Below are 24,354 nucleotides of genomic sequence, written 5' to 3'. Positions count from 1 at the left end.
TAACACAATGACAACACTCGAACAGTACAAATTTGTAAATTTTCACAAATCTAAACTGAGCCTGTTCACAAGCAGCAAGTGAAAAGTGCATAAGTAGTAGGGCGTTAATAAATATACTTGACAGGCTCTTAAATTAGAAATTAACTTAAAACAGAAGCCCAACACATGGTTATACTATCTTAATGATCAACAAATATCGGCTAATACCGATAATATCATGCATTCCTATTAAAATTAGCAGAAAAATATCTAATAAAGAAGCAAAAAAAAGTTGAATTTAGCAGAAAAGAGCACAAAAAGCTAAAATTAATTGAAAAGAAGCTTAAAAAAAAACAAAAAAAAAAAGCTGAACCAGAACAAAAGCAGAAATGAGCAGTAAAAAGTAGTAAACAGCCCAAAGCGTTTGAAGGATGTGGACGGCTCCATTCCTTTTGAATGAGAAAAATATGGCAGAAATAAATAGTTCAAAAAGTAAAAATTGCACCAACACCAAAAGTCATAGCAGGGATGTCCTGAATGAGCTGAAAGTTTTGATATACGACTTGTTGAAATGGCACAAAAATCACAGAAAGCGTTATGTGCCAAAATACGTATGGAAGAAAAATGCAACTCAATGGTGTGGATGATTTAGAAACGCTCACACAATAAATCAACATTATCTGATGGTCTGACTTTGGCATGACCAAAAATAACCCCGTTCTGTCGAAGAACGTCACCGGTCTTCTCCTCGGAGGGTAGAACTGCGAGCAAATGGGAACGCACAGAAACAGATGCTGGTGTCGGGTCAGTTAAGGCAGCACTCCCAGTAACTGCTCTGGGAGTCTCCCACTGCTTCGTGGGGACATTAGATAGATGTTCGGGCTGATGCGGAGCGAGGCGAGCTGGACTAATGATGTTGAGTCAGCTGCAGTGGATTAGCAGCCAGCCGGAAGATTACTGTAGCGACAAGTGCCTCGGCTGATTTGAAGGCATCCACTTGAAGAACTCTGCATTATGTTTGCGAGCACATGACCGAGTGCAGGTGTAGGATAAAACGAGAGGGGAGGATTGTTTCCCCATAAAAACTTTGACAAATTAGGATCAGGGGAGAAACATAAAGGGGGAGCAGAACTGTGCGTGTCCCATCGCACATCTGAGTGTGTGTTCCTTGTGTAGATTTATGACAACGTGTGGAGTTCACAGAGTTGTTGGTGCAGGTGGAACTTTGCTGCGGAGGATCCCTAGACCATCTGCATGCGCGTAAAAAAATAAAATAAATGGGGAGTGCGAACGTGTACGCATGAATGAGCACCTGCACAAAGCTGCACGTGTTGGGAGTCCGCTTAACATCGTACAACTTTAAAAGCGGCTGCACAGATTGGTTTTCATTTGAAGCAGATGAGCAGAAAAAGCAACAAGACTGACTGATATCAGTCGAGACCAAAAACCTATTTGCGTGCCGTGCTACTGTCTCGCTCCGAGGAATGCCATTAGTCTGCGGTGCGTTGGTGCCAAGCTAACGCTAAGTGGGACGGCTGCTCTGCAGGTGGCTGCGGTGTAAGACTAATAAAGAAGGCCTGTTAGTGGGGCCTGCTGGCATTTGTGCATCGGGCCTCCCTGCTGGGTTCAAACAGCAAGCGGCCACAGCTACGCTTGAAGGCCGGGTGGGGGAGCTGGGATGAGGGGGCGGGTTGGGTATCACAGGGTGCGGTTGTTGTCCGGAACAAGCAAATGATGGAGGGAGGTTTCCTTCCACTTGACTGAGGCAAAATGAGCTCAAAACATGAAGCAGGAACTCTCTGAGCTTGAATGAATTGTTGCGTTCAGGGCGGTAACGAGCGCATATTTGTGCACCAACACAAAGCAAATATAAAAGAAGTCTTCAGTGATTCCAGAGTGAGTTATCACGTCACCGTGCATGCCAGCGTTTCATGTAATCTGTTAGCTCTCAGAGTATGTGTTGGGCATGACCCTCAGCTACCACCTGGACTTAGTATCAGCTATTTAAGCTAAAAACTAAAAAAAAAAAAAATCAATCAATTTATTCACTCGATTCAAAAAATTGATCATCAGTTTACATTTTCTGACGGCACTTATTTACACGAGTGAAGAGGGAGCAGGAAGAAGAAAATCTTGTATAGACCTGCCCCCTTTCTCAATAATTACAAAAATGTCATGTCCGTATACATTAAATTATCAACAACAATAACATGCATGACAATATCACGCTTCCCATTAACAACTCAAAAAGTGTATGAGTTACTCATTATTTTTTTATAAAGTATTTTGAATTGGTTTATAGTAGAACATTTATTTAACTCCTCATCCAAACTGTTCCATAGTTTTACTTCATGCACCGAAATGCACATTTGTTTTAAAGTAGTACGCACAGTTTTACTTTTGAAATCATACTTCCTTCTGTTATTTCTATCACATGAGCTTAAGAAAAATAATTTTTGTAAATTAAATGGCAATAATCTCTTACTAGCTTTAAACATAACCAACAGCATTTTTAAATTAACCAGATCCCTTAGTTTCAAGATATTTGATTGAATAGATAATTTATTTGTGTTTTCTCTGGTGTCTATTTTATATCAAATTCTCATAACTTTCTTTTGTATCACAGACAACGGTTAAGTGTTGGTTTATGTGTTGCCTCATACCTTTATACAATAAAACAAAACAAACGTCAGCAAATACAATATTGTCCACCTTTCACGAAGCCAAGAAATAAACATGCAGTGCTGGGAAGTACGCAGAGTTTTATTAATATACAGTAGTCCCTCGCTTCTTCGTGGTTCGACTTTTGCGGACTCGTTCTTCAGCGGTTTTTCAAAGGATGAGTAAACGATGCACACAGTTGGCTGATTGATGAATGAGCCGCAAGAGTGGCACAGATTGTTCATTTAAAATACATAATTTAAAATGATTTAGCACCTGTGTGCAGCCCACAGGTGCAGGGAGAAGCTCCCTCTGCAGCCTGTCATGATCTCCTCTCTGCCACGCCCACGTTTCTGCTCCGGGCTGCATTTCTGCACGCTGATCAGCTGATCAGCTGATCAGCTGTTTAACTGCAGCAGGAAGTTCATCCTGCAAAAGTAAGGGCTGCACAAAGCTGCAGGAGGAATCTTTTTTTTTTTCTGCTGCTCTGGGCTGCACAAATGTGCAGGTGCTAAATAATTGCAAATTAATTTTAAATAAAAATGTCATCCCGATTGTGCGGCTCATCCATCAATCAGCCGATTGTGTGTCATGTCCAGTCTTGATTTGAAAATCTGTGATAAACAAACCGCGAAGTAGCAAGGGACTACTGTACTATCCCTACTTCAGTTTTCCAATTATCGCGGGGGACTCAACCCTGTGATAAACGAAGGACTGTACATACTTTTTCTAGGTAAATTTCACAAACAGCACTGCCTGACATATTTCTCCTCTAAAGTGTTCTTAGTTTTCTTTTGTTTTGGAGCAGCCTGGTGACTCACCTGCATTTTATTTTAAAATACTTTAAGCTACTAATGCTAAATGCAGTAAACCAATGGGAAACTGAACTTTTACGTTTGCCTTTGTGTCCTGAGCATCCGCAGCCTGACTGAGGCTGTGAGTTTTGCACAAACATTATTTTTCTCCGAGCCGTTTTACAAAAAAATGCCACTTAAAAGGCTTAATTAAGCCATCAATGCACAAAAAAAGATACCGTGACTCTAAATACATATTTTCACAAGATAATTTAAGGATTGAACATTGTGTCGTCTCAAAGCATCCGGTTCTTTAGACGGTGAGTATTTGTAAAATGGATCACTTTTCAGAGTTTATGATGCATTCAAGTAAATCTTGATACCTTTTTTAAAATCATCTTTAATTTGTTGGTTAAAACAATAAAGTAAAAATAAATGGACCCACACGGAGTGTCGTTTTTCAACACCTTTAAGTGAACCCAACCGATCGTAGGAACCAACCTTCAGCTCTCCTGATGCTACTTTAAACACCAGCTCCACCACGGAGCCGACGGCCAGGCGAGCAGCCGTGGATGAATGGATCTCGTTCCAAATGGTGTCGCTGTCCACCTGCCAACGCACACAAACGCACAGGATATATCACACGCCGTTTCAAGGACGTTTGAAAAGGAGAAAAACCACCGTAAACTTTTCCATTTATTCATTTTTTTTACGAATAGGGAAATATTTAAAAAGGGGTCACTTGGAGACAGAAAACAAATCTGTCAAACTGTATTTAAAACTGTTTCGTTTTTGTCCTTTTGAAAGGATCAAAGTTAGTGTGGTGATGAAGAAACGGCGAAGGGAGAGCTGGAAAACTGTATTCACCGAGACAATTAAAATTAACCGCTATGAAGCTGAATTTAGCAGCTTGGTTTTATTGTTTAGACAAAAAGTGGTACTTCGAAACGACAAAATAAAAGCCTAAGGCCTTCGTGTCGAAGAAACGCATTTCGACAGGAACAAAAAAGGTTAAATTGTGTCATCTGGAGTTTCTTTAAGTGAGAGAGGTTTCGTTCCTCATCCAGAGAACTTCGTCAGTCAATGTGTGCATCATGCACAACATTGTTATACATGAGTGATTGTTTTGGATGGGTGTGTTTTGCCTACTTTTGAGATCCCAACAGGAGGTTGGCTTGAAACACAGCAGAGAAGGCTATTTATGGGGGAAATCTGGTTGGCAGGCCGTAGACTGAGGAAGTCCCCTGGATGGGGGACGAAATGTTGCTCAAAGAAACGGGTCCAGATGACACAATTTAACCTTTATCTACCTGGATGATTGAACTTACAACCCTTTTTCACATTTCGACAGGGTTTCATGCCAGAGTTTTACATTAATATCATCAAATTATGAGATGTCACTCTCAAAGTCTGAGTTCTACCAAATCAAATTTTAGCTAAAAATCTGTAATTTTGATTTTACCTTGACAGTTTACCTGATCATTTAAAGACTGCAGAGGCTGTTGAGACTTTTAAATCGATGCTCAAAACTCATATTTTTTTCAACGTTGCGTGTTGTATTTCATGTTGTATTTCATGGTGACATTTCTTGTTTTTCCTGAGTGGCACAAGATGTATTTGTTTTCATTTTAATCTGACTAAAGTGTAAAGCACTTTGGTCAGATTTTGTTGTTTTTACATGCTATGTAAATAAACTGGCATTGACACTGATTGAATTGTAGCTATTTTTGTGTTACCTAAGGTCAGTTGGCTGTAGCGGCCTTTTTGATTTGAACTGGGTTCAAAAGTTAATCCGTTTTAAAGGTCCACAACTGTTAAAAACATTGTCACCCGCCATTAACCATTCTGTGGCGAACACCAAACTTAATGCTGAATTGACACGAGACAAAAACATTCATCCTAAAAATATGGATATGGAACCATCCAGCAAAGTTCAGTCAGGTCCTCTGGACAGTTTTGTTTTGTTGAAAAGTTTCGTCTTTCATCCAAAGGACTTCATCAGTCTGAGGAGCCACATCAACAGCCATATTCTGGTTGCCTCAGACAAGTCGGCGGGGGAGAGGGCGGACTCCAGAAACCAGCTCATCACCAACAACCTGGTTGGACCACTATGTGAATGTGCTACTTATGGGACTGAGTTTGTTGTGGCTCCTCGGACTGATGAAGTCCTTTGGATGAAAGACAAAACATTTCAACAAAAAGAAACTGTCCAGAGGAACTGACTTAACTTTGTTAGATTTTTTTCCAGGATTATTGAGCATGAACTTTGATGATATGGAACCATTGTTCCTTAAACTTTTCTAGTGAATACTTTCAAATAAAAATCCTAAAACCATGTTTGTGTTTGTTTGTTTTAAACTTTGCATTGTGCCTTTTTTTTTTTTAATTTTTCAGGATGATTGCATGTACAGTATGTGTTTGTGTTTGAGAACTATGAACCGTGCACGGGTCAACCATTCATTTAGTGGTCAAACCTGATTAATGCAGAGGCACGGCTGGCCCTCAGCCTCCGATCACAACACACACACACACACACACACACACACACACACACACACACACCAAAGCCAAAAAAGACCAGAATACTCTGCGTGATTGATTGGACACAGGATAATATACACACCCTCCATCAAGCGTGGCAGATACTGCCGGCAGATGGAGCGCATGATAAACACACAGCGAAGACGTTGGCAGAGGAAAAGAAGAAAAGCAAAGTTCTGTGGACACATGTGCAGAGTGGGCCGAACCAGAACTGGAGCAAGATCTCCTGATGTAAACTCTCCTGCTTTCAACATGTTCCATTAAAACTGCCGGCCACTTTCTGCTCGTCTGTCATCCAAGCTCAGACGTAGTTTGTTGGGTCGGTCAAAAGATTTTAGCTGAGCATAATTTTTGCCTTTTTATTTAGCTCGTTAGTCCATCGTCCAATCAGAGAGCAGCACTTCATCCATCCAGCCGGCCGCCCGGCATCACGTTCTTCCTGTCTCTGGTGACGGAACTCATCAAGGCTGGATGATTGCTCCATAATAACATCCACAGAGAAGAAAACGGGCTCCTTTTTAGCTGCGCCAAAAAAGACTTTGTCATGAAATAAAACCGTGGAGCGTTTACCAGAGACCGAAAGAAACTAAATTAAAAAAAACGACGGAGGAAGGCGGCGTAGCTGCTGATGAACATCTAATGGGACCAAACGTGAAAACTGAGAACTTCAAACTGGATTTTGTACAAAAATCAAGTCAACAAAAACAAATCGGTGTTCTGATGCAGCAAGAGGTTTCTTGTTTCTTGTGATGATGCTGCTTTCAACCAGGAATGAGCTTGAAGTTAATCAGAAGAAAAGGCTGCATGTGTGTGTAGAAAAGAGAGGGAGCGTGCTGCTGTGACAAAACGACGGCTCTCCTCAGGCTGACGGCCTAATTTCACCCCCTCTTCCTCTTGAGTATGATTTGTATGTGAGCGTATGACAGGAAGACAAGAGTATGACAGGAAGACAACAATTTGGTCCCATTTGCTATTATAAAAAGCAGACCAGCACAGAGATCAGGATTTTTTTTTTTTTTAACGCCCTGTCTTTTTCCTCCCAAAGTGTGGGGGAGATGGGAAGAAGAAAGTAAAAGGAAATGAGAGATGGCCTGAAAATACCTTTAAAAAATCCTTTAAAGTCAACAAATACCAGCAAGTATACGGATGAAAGAATATCAGTATGAAAAGGCATCACTTCCTGTTTGAAAGGTACTCATTGCCAAGTCATGAAGACTTCACACAAACGTTTTTCTCCTATCCATAGGAAATGGATCTTCAAACTAGAGAAATTTAATTTCCTGCGAAAGTGCATTGTGAATGCTTATTGCAGAAGAAATTGCTGAGAAACAGCTGAAATTAGCTAAAACATGCTGAAATGTAGCTGAAATGGAAGAACAAGCCTAAATTAGCAGGACCAGAAAAAACGCATATTTTCTGAATAGGCTCTGTGCACATGCGTCCTGAATCACTTCCCCTTTGACCGGATGTTGGCATTCCAGTTTCCGGTCTAATCCCCGGTCTCGGTGAAAATGGCGTTTTCTAGATGTTTACAAGAGCTGCCCAAGATAAATATCAGCGATGTTCATCGTATTGTTGATGGCTGGTCCCCTGCTCCGACAAGCAAACGTAACAAGGGATTTAAATTGTATATCTCAAGTTACCTGCACAACTACGAGGGTAAGTAACGTTAGTTTGATCGTTGTGATGTTGCTAACTGTTTGCAGCTAACGTTAGGCTATTAGCAACACGACCATTTTTGTGTATACTCACGTTATAGAAACAGGTTTTCCACACTTAAACAAAAGGCTCATATTTTGTGATCATTCTACTAACATTCTGCTCTTCTCAGTTTCTAGCAAAAATCAGGACACAGGTGAAGTCGTTGTCAGGGCTCTGTGTCACAGGTCCATGAAGAAAAATGAAAAACCTCACAGTTTAAGTGTAGGGTGAAGATAGGATTGTTCAGATGACAGTTTTAAGATTGTTGGTTCAGTAACCCGACGTTCCTAATGTTAATGGGGATTTAGCTAAGGTGGTAATTAATTCTTAAATAAAAATAAAATGGAATTGGCTATTTGATGAATATTAACACGTGAGTTTGGCCTTGCTTGTCCCCATTTGGTTATTTGCTGCATGCATTGTTCTTCTTTTATGGTTGTTATGTGTTACTTTTAACCCAGTGTTAATTTGGTAATTCATGCATATTAGTTTTACTTAAATCTAAAGAATACACTCACAGTCTCTGTAACATTATCCAGGTATTTTTACCTAGCGGGTCTCCTCTGGGTTAAAAGTGTTTTGAAATCAAGTTATCTTTATCTCATCCATTCATTTAAGATGTAATCTTGTGATAATTGTATTACACTACTCTTGACCTTCATAGAACATACTCCAAACTAAATATATAATCACATAACATGATACTATGGTTCTATGACATTAGTTATAAAAAAATATTTGGGAAGCAAGATTGCATCATGAAAGAATGGCTGATGAGTGACCAAGCTAAGATAATAAGTTCTTACTATGACATTCTTATGCAGGTGGTCCTGAAAGACTCGTGTCCTGTGGAGCTGATTCACCACAGCTGTACGTGTGTTGCTGGTGCAGCATTATGCAACCACTGTGTGGCTTTGCTGTTCCAGTCAGCACATTATTCTGAGCTGAAACTGTCAGTGGTCCCCCCTGTACTAAGCTGTACAGAAGGAGAACAGCAGTGGCACAAGCCCAGAACTTTAGTAAGTTTTCTCTTCAATAATAGACTCAATTTATTACATTTTCTTGCCGTATAACTTGTAACTGTGTCATGGATAACTGAATAGGGTATAAAACCTGGCCCCGTGGACAAGATGACTGTGCTGTCTGCTAAACCGAAGAGTGGAGCAACAACAGAGGGTGTAAGGTAAAAAAAAATCAATAAAAATTCTGATGTATTACAACAGTGTTTCTCAACCCTGGTCCTCAAGGCACACTGCTCTGCATGCTTTATAGATTTCCCTGCATTAACACAGCTGATACAGTTGTTAATCAGTTACCAACTGAAATGAGCTGTGTTTAAGCAGGGACAAATCTCAAACATGCAGGACAGTGTGCCTTGAGGACCAGGCTTGAAAAACACTATTATTTTATGTTTCATATCTGAACGAAATGCATGTGGGTATTCTATTTTTGACTCATGTTCTTTTCTTATTTTTATACACAGGAGCACACTCTACAAAGGCCTTAGTGGGGATTTGCCGGACCTTTCTGTCCTTAGAGTAAGTAGTTGTATTTAAATTACTGATAAATAAAAATGAAATTAACAGTAGGCTACAATGTACTAACAAAGAGTTGTAGACTTACCGGTGTATTGAATAATTTTATTTTCAAGTGCTGTCTCTTTGTAAAGTGTAGAATTTTTGAGGGCTTAAAATTAGTTGATATACATGTATTTTACATTTTATTGAAATAATTGTTTTCACTTTCCCAGGTTTCCGAGGTGTATGAAGATTTTGCAGCAGCTGATGCACCAATGATCTGCAGCATGGGAATCAGCCATGAATTTCCCCTTGTTGACTCTGCCCTTGGCAAAGTTCAGGCTGGAAGTCCTCTGTCCTACCAACAGCCAGCAACAGCAAAGAGAGACATGTCCTTCCATGCTGCACCACCCCGCCCATCTCTGCCTCTTAAGAACTACCACCTACAGCCATCAAAAAGCATGTTTGTTTGTTCTGAACCACAACAGCTACACCTTAAAAGTATGGAGGTCACCTGGGACATGGTGAATAAATTTGAATGTGCTACCAGAGCACAGAGTACATGTCCTGAATGGCATCAGCTAAGGAGGCATAGGTTGACTGCCTCCCGCTTCAGGGAGATCTGCCAGGTTCAAGATAAATCTGAGGAAGATCTGGCAAATCGTCTGCTGCAAGGGACCTATCAGACTGCAGCTATGAAGAGAGGGCTTGAATTAGAGGCAGATGCTATCTGGGAATATTGTCAAATTAAAAGAGTCAACCACTATCCCTGTGGATTTGTGATTCACCCTGATGCTCCTTGGCTAGGGGCATCTCCAGACGGATTGATCTTTGATCCTTCTGAGCCATGTCAGTTCGGGCTGATTGAGATTAAGTGTCCAAATGTGAAAAGTTATGTTGACTGTCCATATCTCCAAATGAAGTCAGGCAAATTGGAACTAAAAAAAACTCATGTTTACTATTGGCAGGTTCAGGGGCAGATGCTAATAACTGGGATGAACTGGTGTGATTTTGTTGTCTCAGCTGAGGAAGATATTCTTATTCAAAGAATTTATGCAGACACTAATGTGATGGATTCAATCAAACACAAAGTAGACAGATATTTTTTCTATGTTTACCTGCAGAAATGTCTAAATTAGGAGTTTGATCAAATCAAATGTACAAATTTGTTTCAAAATATTTCCATCATGAATATCTATTTACAAATGTAAGACAATGTCAATGTAAGTAAATGACAGCATTTTCTGTTTCTTCAAGACTGTGCCATCAGCTTTTCTGTCAAACTTCATATCTCCATTTCCTGACCAAAGGTCCATTTTGGTAATTTGACAGGAGACAGGCAACTGTAAAAATTTGGTTTATGCTTCCTGCAATGGAGAGAGGGATAGTGGAATCAAAGAGTTTATTTTCTTTAACTCTTCTTATTAACCTCTCAACATGCACCCTCAAACGGGCAATGGACTGGGTCTTCAAAACGTCGACCTCTGACATTTGGGCCCTCTTGGAGAGGAAGGCAGGACGATGAACAGTCCCAGGTACGAGATCATCCACCAAGAATCCCTTGTCCACCATGATGGCCATGTCCAGTGTCAAGAGTGATGTAATCCCTGATTGACGGAACACTTCCTTGTCACTCATGGAACCCTCAAACAGTGCTGACACAAATGTCAGGGCTCCGTGAGGAGACATGCCCACCATGGCCTTAAAGGTACAGTGGGATTTGTAGGTGGAGAAGACTTCACTCTGGAGGAGCAGGGATGAAGGTGTTTGACACCGTAGTTCTGTACAGTCCAGGATAACTTGTGTGTCACTGTAGCGGCCATCAAAATCCTGTGGAAGACTGGAACTCACAGCTGCAGGAGACATCCACACACAAATTGAGCCCAATAAGCAGTACAGGAAGTTGGCCCATGTCACAATAATGCGGCTGACTGTTGCTCTGTGGATGTTAAATCGATGGCCCAGTTCCCTCTGGGTACATCCAGTAGACAGGTAGGAGAGGAAAAGAAAAAGCTCATCTATTGGCAGCAGTTTCTGGACAGAAAATTATTTAAATGTTAGTTCAAAACCAGCATTCTCATTGTGTGTGTGTGTGTGTGTGTGTGTGTGTAACTTACAGTTGGTCTGGTAAAAGGGGTTTCAGTTGTTGTACTCATGACGTCGGTTTTCTTTGCTCTGGTGACCCTGACCATTTTGGCTGTTGCTGCCTCGATCAAGTTCCAAAACGCCTTCAGATGCTCATATGAGGGGAACCTAAAACACATAAAAAAAATATATATATATATATATATATATATATATATATATAAACTGTCACTCTCCACATTTATAACTGTGAAAACAGTTTTCAAATTTTGACACGGTACAACTAAGAACATAAATATCTTTCTTTGAAATTTTATGTTGTAAAGTGGAAAGAAAATTATACATGATTTGAAGGTTTGTAATTTTTTTATAAATTGAAAACTATTTTGAGCACAAATGTTCAGCCCCCTTAAATCAGAGAGTAACTTCTAGTCTTCATAAGTTTCCTGATGATTGCTAATGGCATAATAGTCAGCCTGTGTGTCATCTAATCACAGAAACCAACTATTTTCACCGACCTGAGGCTGTCACTAGCTGCTGTATTTGTATTTGACATTAGTTTACACACGGGTGGACTCCATAGCCATTTGTAATCATTAAAGCTATTTCTGAAGGAATATTGGTTACAGAAAAGGGAGCCGATTACTCGTACACACCACACTTTTCAGTATCATTTGTAAATACAGTACTACTAGTACTAGTACTACTACTACTACTAATAATAATAACAATAATAATAATAATAATAATAATAATAATAATAATAATGTGTTACATTATGTATAATTTCATTTCCACTAGTAAGTGTGTACTTGTGTTGGTCTCTCAAAGAACATTACAATGAAATTGTTTTTGGTTGTAATGTGACAAAATATACAATGACTCAAAGCGTATTAATTTTTTTCAGAGGCATAACGTAATATTTAGATTTTACAACTCTGACCTGGTGTAAAATCTGATGTCTTCTGGTGACGTAGAAAAACGTTCCAGTCCAAACGGCTTTTGAAGACTACAGGATCGGAGCTGCTCTTTCAGTTGCTCAATTTCTCTCAGCATGCTGTGATATTGCTCCCGGTCAACACACACGGTTCTGCTGGCGCCGTAGTCATGGTCCACGACCATAGGTACCATGACGGGTGGTTCATTGTCCTCAATTGGATCCGCCGAATCAGGTTCTGGATTAGATGGTCGACAACGGCGCTCCCAAACACCTGCTCGTGTCTTCCTGCTGTATTTGTTCCACTCAAATAATGATGGAACCGACCCAGCTGCTAAAATTCGTCTTCCCTTTTCTGTAGTAATTACTTCATTCTCCAGGAAATGTCGGCTACATACCTTGGTGTGAGGAGTTACCGTAAATCCCTCTCTTCTGATTTTTTGCAGCCAGCACAAACGAAGGCTTGTCTCCTTAGGGAAACGGTGAAAGCTCAAACGGCTATTATAGCGACCTGAAGACGAGCAAAGCGGCACACAACAGTGCTCCTTAGACCCAAACACCGTCGGCTGAAATCTAAAGCTGCCACGCACGTTATATTTTTGTTTATTTGACGCAGCAACACTCATTTTAGTTGTTTATCTCTGGGATGACAGGATACAGGAATTAAACCGGAAACTGGAATGCCGACATCCGGTCAAAGCGGAAGTGATTCAGGACGCATGTGCACAGAGCCTATTAGGTTTAAATAAACGGAAAAGAGCACAAAAATTAAGAAATTAGGTAAAAACAGCTGAAATTAGCAAAAATGGCTGAAAAGTAGCTGAAAGGCAGAAAGACGCTTAAACTACCAGAAGGAATCAGAAATAGCTAAAATTAGCTAAAAATGTGAAATTGGCATAAAACAGCTAAATATTAGCTGAAATTACTGAAACTGGCAGAAATAAGCCGAAAGGAGCATAACAAGCTTAAATTATCAGAAAGTAGTTAATTAGGCTGAAAGTAACAGCCAAAATTAGCTAGAAAATGCTATAAAGGCTAGCAGAACAGGTTGAACAAGCTTAAATTAGCATAAGAAAGCAGAAAGAACACGTGCTTGTCCAATTAGGCTGAAAGAAGCAGAAATGAGCACAAAAAGTGGAAATTGTCTGAAAAAACTGAAATTAGCAAAAAAACAGCTGAAAAGTACCGTAGCCAAAAAAGCAGAAAGCTTAAATTATCAGAAGGAAGTGAAAAGAGCACAATTTTTGCTGAATTAGGCTGAAAAAAGTTTAACTTAGTGCAAAAAAAGGAAAGGCTGAAAAGGCTAAAATTTGCATAAAAATTGCTAATAGTAGCTGAAATAACATAAAAAATCTTAAACTTGCAGAAATAAGCTGAAAGGAGCATAACAAGCTGAAATTACCAGAAAGAAGTTAGAAGAAGCACAAAAATGTTGTAGTTAGCAGAAAGAATCTGAAAAGAGCACAAAAATGTTGAAAAACAGCTGAAAGTAGCTGTTTTTTTTTTTTCCAATTTGCACAAGGAAGCTGAAAGAAGCTGAAGCAGAACAAAATATGAAAGGAGCAGTAAAAGGTTGTAAACAGATCTAAAGTTTCGAAGGATGTAAAATGACCTCAATTCATTTTCTTTGAGGAAAAAAAAGGTGGCAGAAAAGACCAAATATTTCAAAAAGCTAAAGTTGCACCAATACCAAAAGCCATAGCAGGATTGTCCTGAAAGAGCTGAACGTTTTGATAAACGATTTGTTGAAATAGCTGAAAACTGCGACATGAGAGACGCCGAAAAACATACAGAAGAAAAAAACATCACAATAGTGTGAATGCTTCATAAACATTGACACAATAAAAAACTAACTTGTTAGCAATATTTATGATTAGCATTGGTTTACCTACAGAAACAGCCGAAGTGCTTGAAAACAGCACAAACGGTGAACTCTCCGGTCTTGTCAAAGCTGCACATGTTTAAAAGCAGAGCTCCGTCCATCCATCTCCTTTGTCCCAGATTTTATTTTTTGACGTCTTCTCCAAGACTTTGCGCTTGTCTGATTCCGCCATATTTGTTTTTGTACACGAACTACAACCATCCTAACGCAGGACAATTACACGACTTAATCTACCGCAGGGTTTTCGGCGGATTCAGCCGCGTGTTTTGTTTACATTGAGTGCATACCCACATTTCAGAACTATACATCATCATATATCTGAAGAACTACCATGAGCAGCTTCGTGCTTTGCAACGAGTCTTTATGTCAGTCTTTAAAGTAACTTGCATGTCAAAGAAATGTCCAATCACACAAGCATCCAATAATGCCTTCCACTACACACACACACACACCCACACGCACGCGCGTGCACACACACAAAGTTTCAAACATCTGGATATCATTTTAAACACAGCGGAAAGGCAAGCAACAGCTTTTGTTGCCTCTGGTCCTTGAGGGGCGGTATTTGCATGCATGTGTGTGTTTGTTTGGTGGAACAAGAACAAATGGGAGGTTTTCTGAAGCCGTGAGCAGAAAGAGGGAGTGGGCGACTGTATTTGATGATTCTGAAACTGAGTCACGCCGAGATGCACCCGATGAATATCGATTCGACGAGCACATCGCTGCAAAAAATAAACAAAACAACAAAGTTTTCTACTGAAATATTAAACTGTGTGACGAAAAACAGCTCATTCAGGAGAAGACTGCTCTGGCTTTTTAACATTTCATTCTTTTTAAAACATCCAGCCATCCATGCATCCATGCACCCATCCAACCATCCATCTGTCCATCATCCATCCATCGGTACACCAACAGCACAACCAACCATCCATCCATACAACCAAACAACCATCCATCCATCCATCTGTCCATCGACTGTACAACCAAGCAACCGTTCATCTGTCCATCCATCCATCCATCCATCGGTACACCAACAGTACAACCAACCATCCATCCATACAACCAAACAACCGTCTGTCCATCCATCTGTCCACCAACTGTACAACCAACCAAGCAACCAAACATCCAAACATCCATCCATCTGTCCATCAACTGTACAACCAACCAACTGTCCATCCATCCATCATCCATTCATCGGCCAATCAACTATATAACCATCCATCCATCATACGTCCATCCATCAACTGTACATCCATCCATCCATCCATCCATCTGTCCATCATCCATCCATCGGTACACTAACAGTACAACCAACCATCCATCCATACAACCAAACAACCGTCTGTCCATCCATCCATCCATCTGTCCACCAACTGTACAACCAACCAAGCAACCAAACATCCATCCATCCATCTGTCCATCATCCATCCATCGGTACACCAACAGTACAACCAACCATCCATCCATACAACCAAACAACCGTCTGTCCATCCATCCATCCATCCATCCATCCATCCATCCATCTGTCCATCAACTGTACAACCAACCAACCATCCATCCATCATCTGTCCATCAACCAACCATCCATCCATCTGTCCATCAACTGTACAACTAACCAACTGTCCATCCATCCATCATCCATTCATCGGTCAATCAACTATACAACCGTCCATCCATCTGTCCATCAACTGTACATCCATCCATCCATCCATCCATCCATCCATCCATGTTGTTCTGGTTCAACATGGTAGCTCTTTTTTATCTTATGCTACTATAAGCTTTGAGCTACTATTTGGATACTTTTACCAAGCCTTTTGCTATTTTGGCTACAGTTGTACAACTTTACACTTTTGTTTTTCTAATTTTGACTACCTTTTTGCTACTTTTAGCCTAAACTAGCCTCTTGCTTAGCTGAACTAGCATTTTCACACTTCTAGCTTTTAGTTAACGGTTTGATACTTTGTTTTTTAGCTAGTTATCTGCTTTTTTAGCTTTAGCAACTTATGGCTTATTTGGCAAATATCAGCAAAGTCCATCAGTCGTCAAGATTCTCTGCATATTCGATGACAATGTTTTTTGTTTTGTCTTTTTACCTTTTTCACAACTTTCTTGACGTTCAGATAAAGATTTTTGGAGTCAGAAGCTAAATCGTTTGAGAAGCCTCGCTTTAATTAAATGGAGAATATTTCTCAAATGACTCGAGCACAGCGTTCCAAACTGAAAACAAGTCACTCACCCCGATGCCTCCGCAGGGTAACCTCACAAACATGGGGTTTACAGAACCTGAGGAAGGAGAGGAGACGACAAATCAGAGCAACAGTCAAGGGTAAAAGGAAAAGGTGAAGAGGTAACTTTGTGGACCCAAGGGTCCAAATGACCCCTAAAAACCCAGCATTTGACTTTCTGACCTTATCTAACTGCAAGAGTACACGGGGGAGATGCTTTAAATTAGGAAGGTGGAGAAAAAAAGGATCCATTGACCTCACAATCAAGCTGTGCCTCAGGGAGACGATGGGAGAGGGTTCTGTTCTGTCCCTGACATCAGTAAACAAAGATTAGTCGGCTAATTTGTTCGAACTCCTTTCAAACGTTTTGTAAAAACACAACTTCCTTCACCGACACAAACTTTATCCTTTACGACAGCAGAAATATTCACATTGGCCCATGAAGGTTCTCAGGTCTTCGTCTTTGAGCTGCTTTTACAAAAATCCAAACTAATCGATGTGTTTTTATTCAGTTCATCAAGCCTTCAGGATTCTTAATTCTCAATCTAAAATGTATGTATAATATTATATTATACATATAATAATATTATATGTATAAACGGTGGCACCATTTGTGAAACAACCCATTGTTGTTGTGTGTAAACTTACAAACGCTTCAAATGATAAAGACAAAAGTAAAAAACTAAAATCCCTCCAAAATGAGCAACAAGTGAACAAGACGACACAAAAACCTGCAAACTGTAAATCTTTGGTAACGTCACAGTTGATCGTAAGATTAACGCAGCTACCTCAAGCTAGCCATCTGAATTGAAGACAACTGGACTTTATTTTTAATTGACATTTCCCTTTTGTATATAAATATAATTTTTGATTATGATGATACATACAGAAAAAAATCACTGTAATGCCACTTGATTGATGATATGTGCTGCTGACTATCCATGCTGCTGATCTCATGCTGCTGATTTATTTCATGCTGCTGTGTTCATTCGTACTCATCTGCTCACACGGACTCATGTTCGTGCTGCTGTTCGGCGTATTGTTTTTGTCCTACTAGCGTTTAGCGTTTTTCTTAGATATTATTACTGTTTTGCTTTTACAATTTATACTTTTGTTGGATGTAACTGGGACCCTGTGTACACAATTTTGTTCCACCACATGTACCACATGCGATGCGAATGACAATAAAGAAAACCTTGACATTTTCTGAAGCAAAGGCCTAGAAATAAAAGCTGAAAAGTCAAAACTCTGATGTTTTTAGTGCAAATAAAATGTATTTGACTTTGCAGTACTTCTACAGTTGGAGGGGGCTGTAAAACCTTGATTACCTTGAAATGAAAGTAGCACTCCTTGCTCGCCCGATGCCTACGAAGATTTATTTGAAACAAGGATTTTTCTGTTAACTCAAATTATGTGATGAAGATGACTCTCAGCTACTACCACACCAAACTGTAGCTCGATATCTGTAAAACTGGCCGAAATATAGCTCTTTGTGTTGGCTAAATTTGATCAGCTGCAGTGGTTTAGGCATGAAGATGCCTTATTTACCAAACTGCTGCAGATTAACTGCATTCACACAATGTGGGAGTTGAATATTCCTACCTTTATCACATTACTGTTATATTTGTTTACAGCTCTGTGCAACTTTAACCTCAACATTTCTGATTTTCAGTGATAAAATGTTTAAAGATGATCAGAATCAAATGGCAGGAAGTCAGTACTTTAGGTGGAGGTGCGGAACATGTCTGCAACAGGTGTATTTTTGAAAACGCAAGAGAAAGTGACGTCTTACTTTCAAGTTTCTGTCGCAGTGGGTTGGTTCCATACAGCAAGACGTGGGCCTCAGAGTGGACCGTTTGTAGCTCCTCCTGCGATGCCTTCCGACCTCGGATGCACTGAGAAAAGGAAAAACAAACATTAAACACAGAACTTGTTTGATTTTAGGTGGAAGAGAGAGTTGTAGCATAATAAATTTCACTCATTAAACATCAGGATTCCTAATATTAGAGAGAAACGAGCCTGCACGTGATTCAAATAGTGTCAGGTACTAATAATAAAACTGCTTTAAAACTCCTCATTTTACTTTAATTATTAACAGATAATTGGATAAACATCACCCTCTTGTGGTGAATACTCACATCAGCAACTTAATGTGAAATATTTCCAGCCTTTATGTATATTTAGGGACTTTTGGATGACAAAATAAAAACACGTCCATTGTTAAACAGGACCAGAGGTCTCGGTGTCCCCCTCTTACATCGGTGTTATTGCAATTATCAATCAAGCGGCCATCACGGCACTAACGATCTTTTGTTAGGGTGATGGTTCTTGTTTTGCATATGAACTAGTTTTGTCTGTCACCTGCAAACTGGTAGATCCACCATGAGGAGGTGCTGCTTATAAGACTGAGCTTGTTGCAGCTCCTCAGACTGATGAAGTCTTTAGGATAAAAAACGAAATGTTTCAACAAAGAATAATCTGCACAGAGGACCTGACTTGTCAGATTTATCTCCCTGGATTATTGAGCATGCATCAGGACATCCTAAGAAAATTAAATGTTTGATCGTAAACTACTTTTTTAGTTAAATATTTATGTATTATCAGCATAATTTGTTTCCTTTAAATCAAAAGCTGCCATTTTGCATCAGATACAAAAATTCAAAAACAAATATTATTAATCATTTACACAGCAATGTCTGTAATAGACTGTTTTAATCGTCTTCTGTTTTGCGGACGAGTCATAAATTATTCTTGGAGTCATGAGATGGTCACTCTCCGGTCGAGTCTTACCTCACACTGAGATCTGAGGCCCGTTTCCTGCAATCTGGACCAGATACTCTGAATACGACCGGCGTGTTCTGGATGAATAGTGGCATTGCCGCAAATACACTGGTGTTTCTGCATCAAAGCGTCATACACCAGACCTGGAAAGTACAAAAAAAAACAGTTAAATTAAAAAAAGCAGCTTAAATAAAAAGTTTCACACTTCATAAAAAGTTGCACTTAACTGTTGCACCTTTTTAATTATCATAAACATTAATGCGAAGAGGAAACCTTCTAATGGGAATATGTGGGATTCAGAGTTTCCTACCAACCTGTAGTAAATCGGTGCTTAACTGGTGACTCCTGGACCAAAATGGGGAAGGAGGAAGTGTCAGGAGAGGATCGAGCCCTGGTTAGAGGACGGTGCACAGCCATACTGACCGGTAACCCAGCTGCTTCCATGGAGGCTTGGTAGTTCCTCAACTGGTGGATCCGCTGCTGCTCCAAGAGCAAGGCCTGCTGCTCTCACACACAAACAAACCCAGTCAGACATTCTGCACGATGACTAGACTGCATTACAGCTGTTCTGCCCCTAGAGGGCGCCAAACACTGCACTTTACTTCAACAAAGACATGCAGTTGAAGCAGCCTTACAAATGTAAAGAGATGTTGGCTTTACATCCATCTTTAGGCAAAAAGCCATAATGCCCATTTATCCAGAACCACTTGATTCTTATTTTACTGACACTTTGCGTGTTTACAAAAAGCATAATCAAATTGTTACTGAAGAAAGTTTTACTATTACTCCTGAAATTGTTTGACAGTGTTTGATAAAAGCACATTAAAAAATGACTCTGAGCGCCTCTTTTGAACCTTTTAGTGCTCTTTTTCACTCTCACCATGCCTAAGTGCTGCACTGTTCTGATGGGTGTGTCGGCCTGCACTGCTGCACGGGCGCCATGGTGACAGCGAGAGGAGTGCCTGATTGAATTTGGCTGAGCAGACAGCAGGGATGGGCTGGACAGATGAGGACATGGTGTCCTGATTGTCTCAGCGTAGAGTAATATAGAGACAAAGAATGTACGTGGCGTGCATCACACAAGTAACGCTAAATTAAAAACTGAGATTACGTAACAGACATTTTTGTTTGCACAGTATATATAGTGCAGCTCTGGACAACTTTGGAGTGGGAGTTTTAAAATGCTTTTAAAACAGTATGCGTTTCCTTTGTCCATTTTCAAGCATGCAGATTTTTTTTTTTATTAATGCACCAAAATAAGTGAGATTGAAAAGTCAGTTGAGAAGACAGGCAGATGGAAAGAAGGGTGTAATATTTCAGCTCCATCTGTCACGGCTACTGTAACCAGAGTCGTGTGTTTGTAAATCTGTGTGTGGCTCTTCTTTTGGAAAACAAGCCACCAAACTGACACTTCAAGTTTTCTCAAACTCACGATCATTGTTCCATCTTTTAATTTTCACACCTAATTGCCTTGAATTGGTTATGTTTTCTAAAGTCGGTACGTCTAAAATACACACTGATGATACATTTTTAGATAACTGCCATTTTCATTTGTGACTTCCAAAAGATTTTATTCTAAACACAGAGGTGGCTGCCACAGGTGGGTACAAAGCAGGCCAAGGTAGTTACAGTGTGGGTGAAGGTAGGCAACATGACAACGTCCATGTGTCAGAATGTGGTTTTGAAAGCTGTGCATGCAGAAATAGGCCTTGATTTTCAAAAACTGGCCGCTCACAAAGCGACTGCAAAGATCCCATACAGTATTCTTTTTCCTTTTGCTCTTTATATACAGTATATATATATATATATATATATATATATATATATATATATATATATCTCCAACAGTGGATTAAATAAAGATCACTCGCTGTCAATAGTCTCCTCGTTTACAGTTTTTGGTTTTTGATCCTGGTTTATATTTAAGAAAACACTAAATACCTTCTGCTGAGTTTTGCCAAACGGGGAAATCTATCCTTATTGCTGGCCCACCACTGCAGCGGGTTCGCCATGATGGGAATCTGTGGTAATGAAAAAAATCACGGACCTCTTCGGCAGCAGTGGAGCAGTGTGCTGCTCTCCTGTCACTCTGGAAATATGGCCCAAAAAGTTGCACAAAATCCTCCTTGAGTCTGACTTTTTTCCTAGTCACCGGCTCGCTCTTATTATTGGCATATCCTCCTCCTCTGCTGATCACATGACATGTGACACAATCGCGTGACTGCGACTAGTTGACGTGAAATTAAAAAACTTGTGAGATGCCCTAGAACCGACTAGTCGACTATATACACAGCAGTCCCTCGACACTTTGCGGTTCGACTTTTGTGACCTCACTCTTTTGTGGGGTTTTAGCATAAGATTGTACACGACATATGAATGGCTGATTTATGGAAGGCGACCAACCAGAGCATTGTGCTGATGGGCGGACTGGCCAGCGGGAGCACCAGGACATTTCTCGGTGGCCTGGCCCGCTCAGTGATTGCAGAGGGGCCACCTCCATTTTTTTTGGAGACTGTCTGTCACAGCAGAGCAGACACACATAACAGGCGGGCGCACAACCTGTTGTGTGTCTCTGCTTTGCTGTGACAGACAGTCTCATAAGTAGAAAGGAGGGGGCGGGTGGGGGCAGTCTTTCCCCATTGCTGCTGTGTAAGCTTCAGTGAGGCAGATACCAGAATGAGCGGTATGGATTGTTTTTTTTTTTAATTATCAAGCGTGACCCGAACTGAGCCTTTAGTACCCCTTGGTAATCACTGAGCGGGCCAGGTCACCAAGAACTGTCCTGGTGCTCCCGATGGTCAGCCGGCTCCCGGGCGCTGATTGGCTCAGTAACCGTAGCATCTGTCTGTCTGCTCTCTTTCACTGTGCTCTTTTAAAGCATTTAGAGAGTTAAGAACATTGCAAGAGTGTGGGAAGGGTTTATAAAGCCTTAAAATATAAATGAATACTAAAATAAATATAACATCCCTACTTCGTGGATTTTCACCTATCGTGGGGGTGTCTGGAATGTAACGCCCGCAATAAGTGAGGGACTACTGTAACCCCCCCCCCCCACACACACACACACACACGCACACACACACACACACACACACACCACCCCCACCCCCAGCACCTGTCCCATCATATCCTACCTGTTTAAACACAAAGTCTTGTTCTGCTTGTCTCTCCCTCTGGTCCCATTCTTCCTGCTCCTGGAGGTCCGGAGGTTCCTGCTTGATGACTAGTCCTCGTATTAACCCTGTCTCTGGCATTGATGAAGAGGAGGATGACGACGAGGATGAGGAGAGACCCTGGTGCTCCCTGAGCTCCTCCTCTGTCTCCTCCGGGTGACTCTGATGCTGTCGACTCGACACTGAAGAGCTGGAACCTGCAGGAGACACCTGATCGCCGGGTTTGGACATGATCTGGAGGAGGAACAAAAAAAAAGGTTCAGGTTTAACACTTGACAGAGGATCATTATTATTTGAGGTCTGATTTAAACACCTTCACTATAAACGATCATGCTGCTAAAGGATAATGAGTGTGACAAAAATAACAAAAATCCTGTGAGTCACAGAGGATTCGTCTTTAGATCCATCGGTGAAATAAAACAATATGTCTAATTGATGAAACAACTGAAAATGAGATGAATGAGGAACAACTTTGTGTGTTTACCAGTGGATGATTTCAACCCCAAAATAGATGAGTAATCAGACTAAGTACCAAAGCAATGTAAAAGACCTCAAGTTTAATCAAACAAAAAGCTAACATTAACCAGCTCCTCTGACGTTTTGTACACACAGATAAACTCGGTCTGTACTCTGGACTCTAGGGCCAGAAATATACCTTCTTTTGAACCTCCCACTCTTGAAGGCAACCAGCTCCACTGATCGCATAAAGGTGAATATATACTACTTGTCAGAATTTGCATGAGCTACAAGTTGGGCAACATCTAGAGAGCAGAGTTTCTCTGTGTGTTGGGGCTTAAGATGTTCCGTATTCACCGCAGTTTTCCTTTTAAACAACAGGTGTCACTAAAAATACTATCATGCAGCAAAAATGGGATAAAAGCAATGGAGAGCACTGGTTTCCCAGTGAAACCACAGTTTTTGAGTTTAGACCTAAGACTGGAATGCTCCCTCCAGGTAGGGAATGAGTCTTTACTCTCCGTCATAAAACAGTTCTGCGAAATGACCACACAGACCAGTCGCCTTTGTGCTCCCTCGGGCCATTCATAAATTACAGATGAAGCCAGCCAAAGATGTAGGGCTGGGCGATATCTCGATATTTTAAAAATATCAAGATAATTTCATATGCGATATAAGATGGGACTATATTGTCTATATCAATATTTCTACATTGAGTTATAATTAGGCTAAAGACCTGTTGTCTTTAGCTGTCTTGTTCCACAGTTGAGACTGGGACCGTGTCTTTAGCGATATGATAAGCCGCTGCTTTATTAATATTGCGCTACCTCTCACTGTTCCTCTCATAAGACATAGCACAGCTAAATAAGTTTTGTACCATGGTTTGTTTCAGGGAAGGAGGCTGAAGTCAGCAGTTGGGAGCTGCAGCTGTAGTTCACACATGCTTACTAACATTGTGAAGGCGGCGCAGCTGAAGAGGATTATTATTTAATACATGTAAATAGTTTATTTTTTAGGCATTCATTTTGTACAGTTACAGCTGTTTGTTAATAAATGTGCCTGTGTGACAATTGGGACAAAGCTTTGACTCAGAAATATATTTTTGTTACTTTATGGAAAGAAAAAAATATTGAGATAAATATCGGATATCGCCATTCATATTAAAATATCGTGATATTAATTTTGGTCCATATCGCCCAGCCTACTCAGATGTGAGCTTTCAGAAGCGAAGAGGGCAGTGTGGAACGAAAAAGCTGAACTCCACGTCTCTTGGGTTTGCACGATATGTCATCAGCCCATTACATTACTGGGCTGCTTTTGTTTCCACATTTCAGCAGTTCCACCTCTGATACAATCTTGCTCAGCGGCACAAAGACACACCAGAAGTGGGCTGTCTTAGACCCCCCTCGCTGTCTTGGTTCATTCAGAAGTCACACTGGTGTGAATTGAACACCACTCAGTCCTAGACTGAGGTGTCTTGAGAAAGAGCCACTTGCCTCAAGCAGTGGAATAAAAAAATCTGGGAGTCTTGTTCTTGTTGTCTTGTTGGTAGGGTGGAGGAGGAGATAGATCAATGGGATGGGGACTTGTTCACAGTAAAGTTGGGGATGCTCTGGTCTGTT

At 40.6% G+C, this 24,354-nt stretch overlaps 3 protein-coding genes across 4 annotated transcripts in view; 1 reads left to right on the top strand and 2 right to left on the bottom strand.

Annotated features, from left to right (window-relative positions):
- The window catches only part of LOC119419522 (histone deacetylase 4), a 151,130-nt gene that overhangs the window by 24,526 nt on the left and 102,250 nt on the right, over window positions 1-24,354 (bottom strand). Inside the window, exons 13-18 of the mRNA XM_037686857.1 lie at window positions 22,238-22,510; window positions 19,418-19,604; window positions 19,113-19,246; window positions 18,115-18,217; window positions 16,334-16,380; window positions 3,936-4,043 (exon numbers count right to left, since the gene is read on the bottom strand). Of these exons, the coding sequence (XP_037542785.1) occupies window positions 3,936-4,043; window positions 16,334-16,380; window positions 18,115-18,217; window positions 19,113-19,246; window positions 19,418-19,604; window positions 22,238-22,510 (852 nt within the window). The remainder of the gene's footprint in view (window positions 1-3,935; window positions 4,044-16,333; window positions 16,381-18,114; window positions 18,218-19,112; window positions 19,247-19,417; window positions 19,605-22,237; window positions 22,511-24,354) is intronic.
- LOC119419521 lies at window positions 7,467-10,449 on the top strand. 2 transcript variants are annotated; one of them, XM_037686856.1, is made up of 6 exons: window positions 7,467-7,634; window positions 8,501-8,695; window positions 8,780-8,859; window positions 9,160-9,214; window positions 9,427-9,689; window positions 10,116-10,449. In XM_037686856.1, the coding sequence occupies exons 1-6, from the start codon at window positions 7,536-7,538 to the stop codon at window positions 10,330-10,332; spliced, it is 909 nt and encodes a 302-aa protein (XP_037542784.1). In that variant the 5' UTR covers window positions 7,467-7,535; the 3' UTR covers window positions 10,333-10,449. The 2 variants fall into 2 exon arrangements, with proteins under 2 accessions (XP_037542784.1, XP_037542783.1); XM_037686855.1 differs by having other exon boundaries at window positions 9,427-10,449.
- On the bottom strand, window positions 10,438-12,942 carry LOC119419520. Its single transcript, XM_037686854.1, has 3 exons — window positions 12,222-12,942; window positions 11,311-11,446; window positions 10,438-11,227 (listed from the first exon to the last, which is right to left on the bottom strand). Exons 1-3 carry the CDS (start codon window positions 12,839-12,841, stop codon window positions 10,472-10,474), a joined length of 1,512 nt encoding a protein of 503 aa, XP_037542782.1. The 5' UTR covers window positions 12,842-12,942; the 3' UTR covers window positions 10,438-10,471.

The sequence above is a fragment of the Nematolebias whitei genome, chromosome 13 (genome assembly GCF_014905685.2).
Source record: "Nematolebias whitei isolate Nwh7 chromosome 13, NemWhi1, whole genome shotgun sequence".
Taxonomy (NCBI): Eukaryota; Metazoa; Chordata; class Actinopteri; order Cyprinodontiformes; family Rivulidae; genus Nematolebias; species Nematolebias whitei.
Note: the sequence above shows the minus strand (reverse complement) of the source record. Positions and strands in the feature narration are given on the sequence as shown.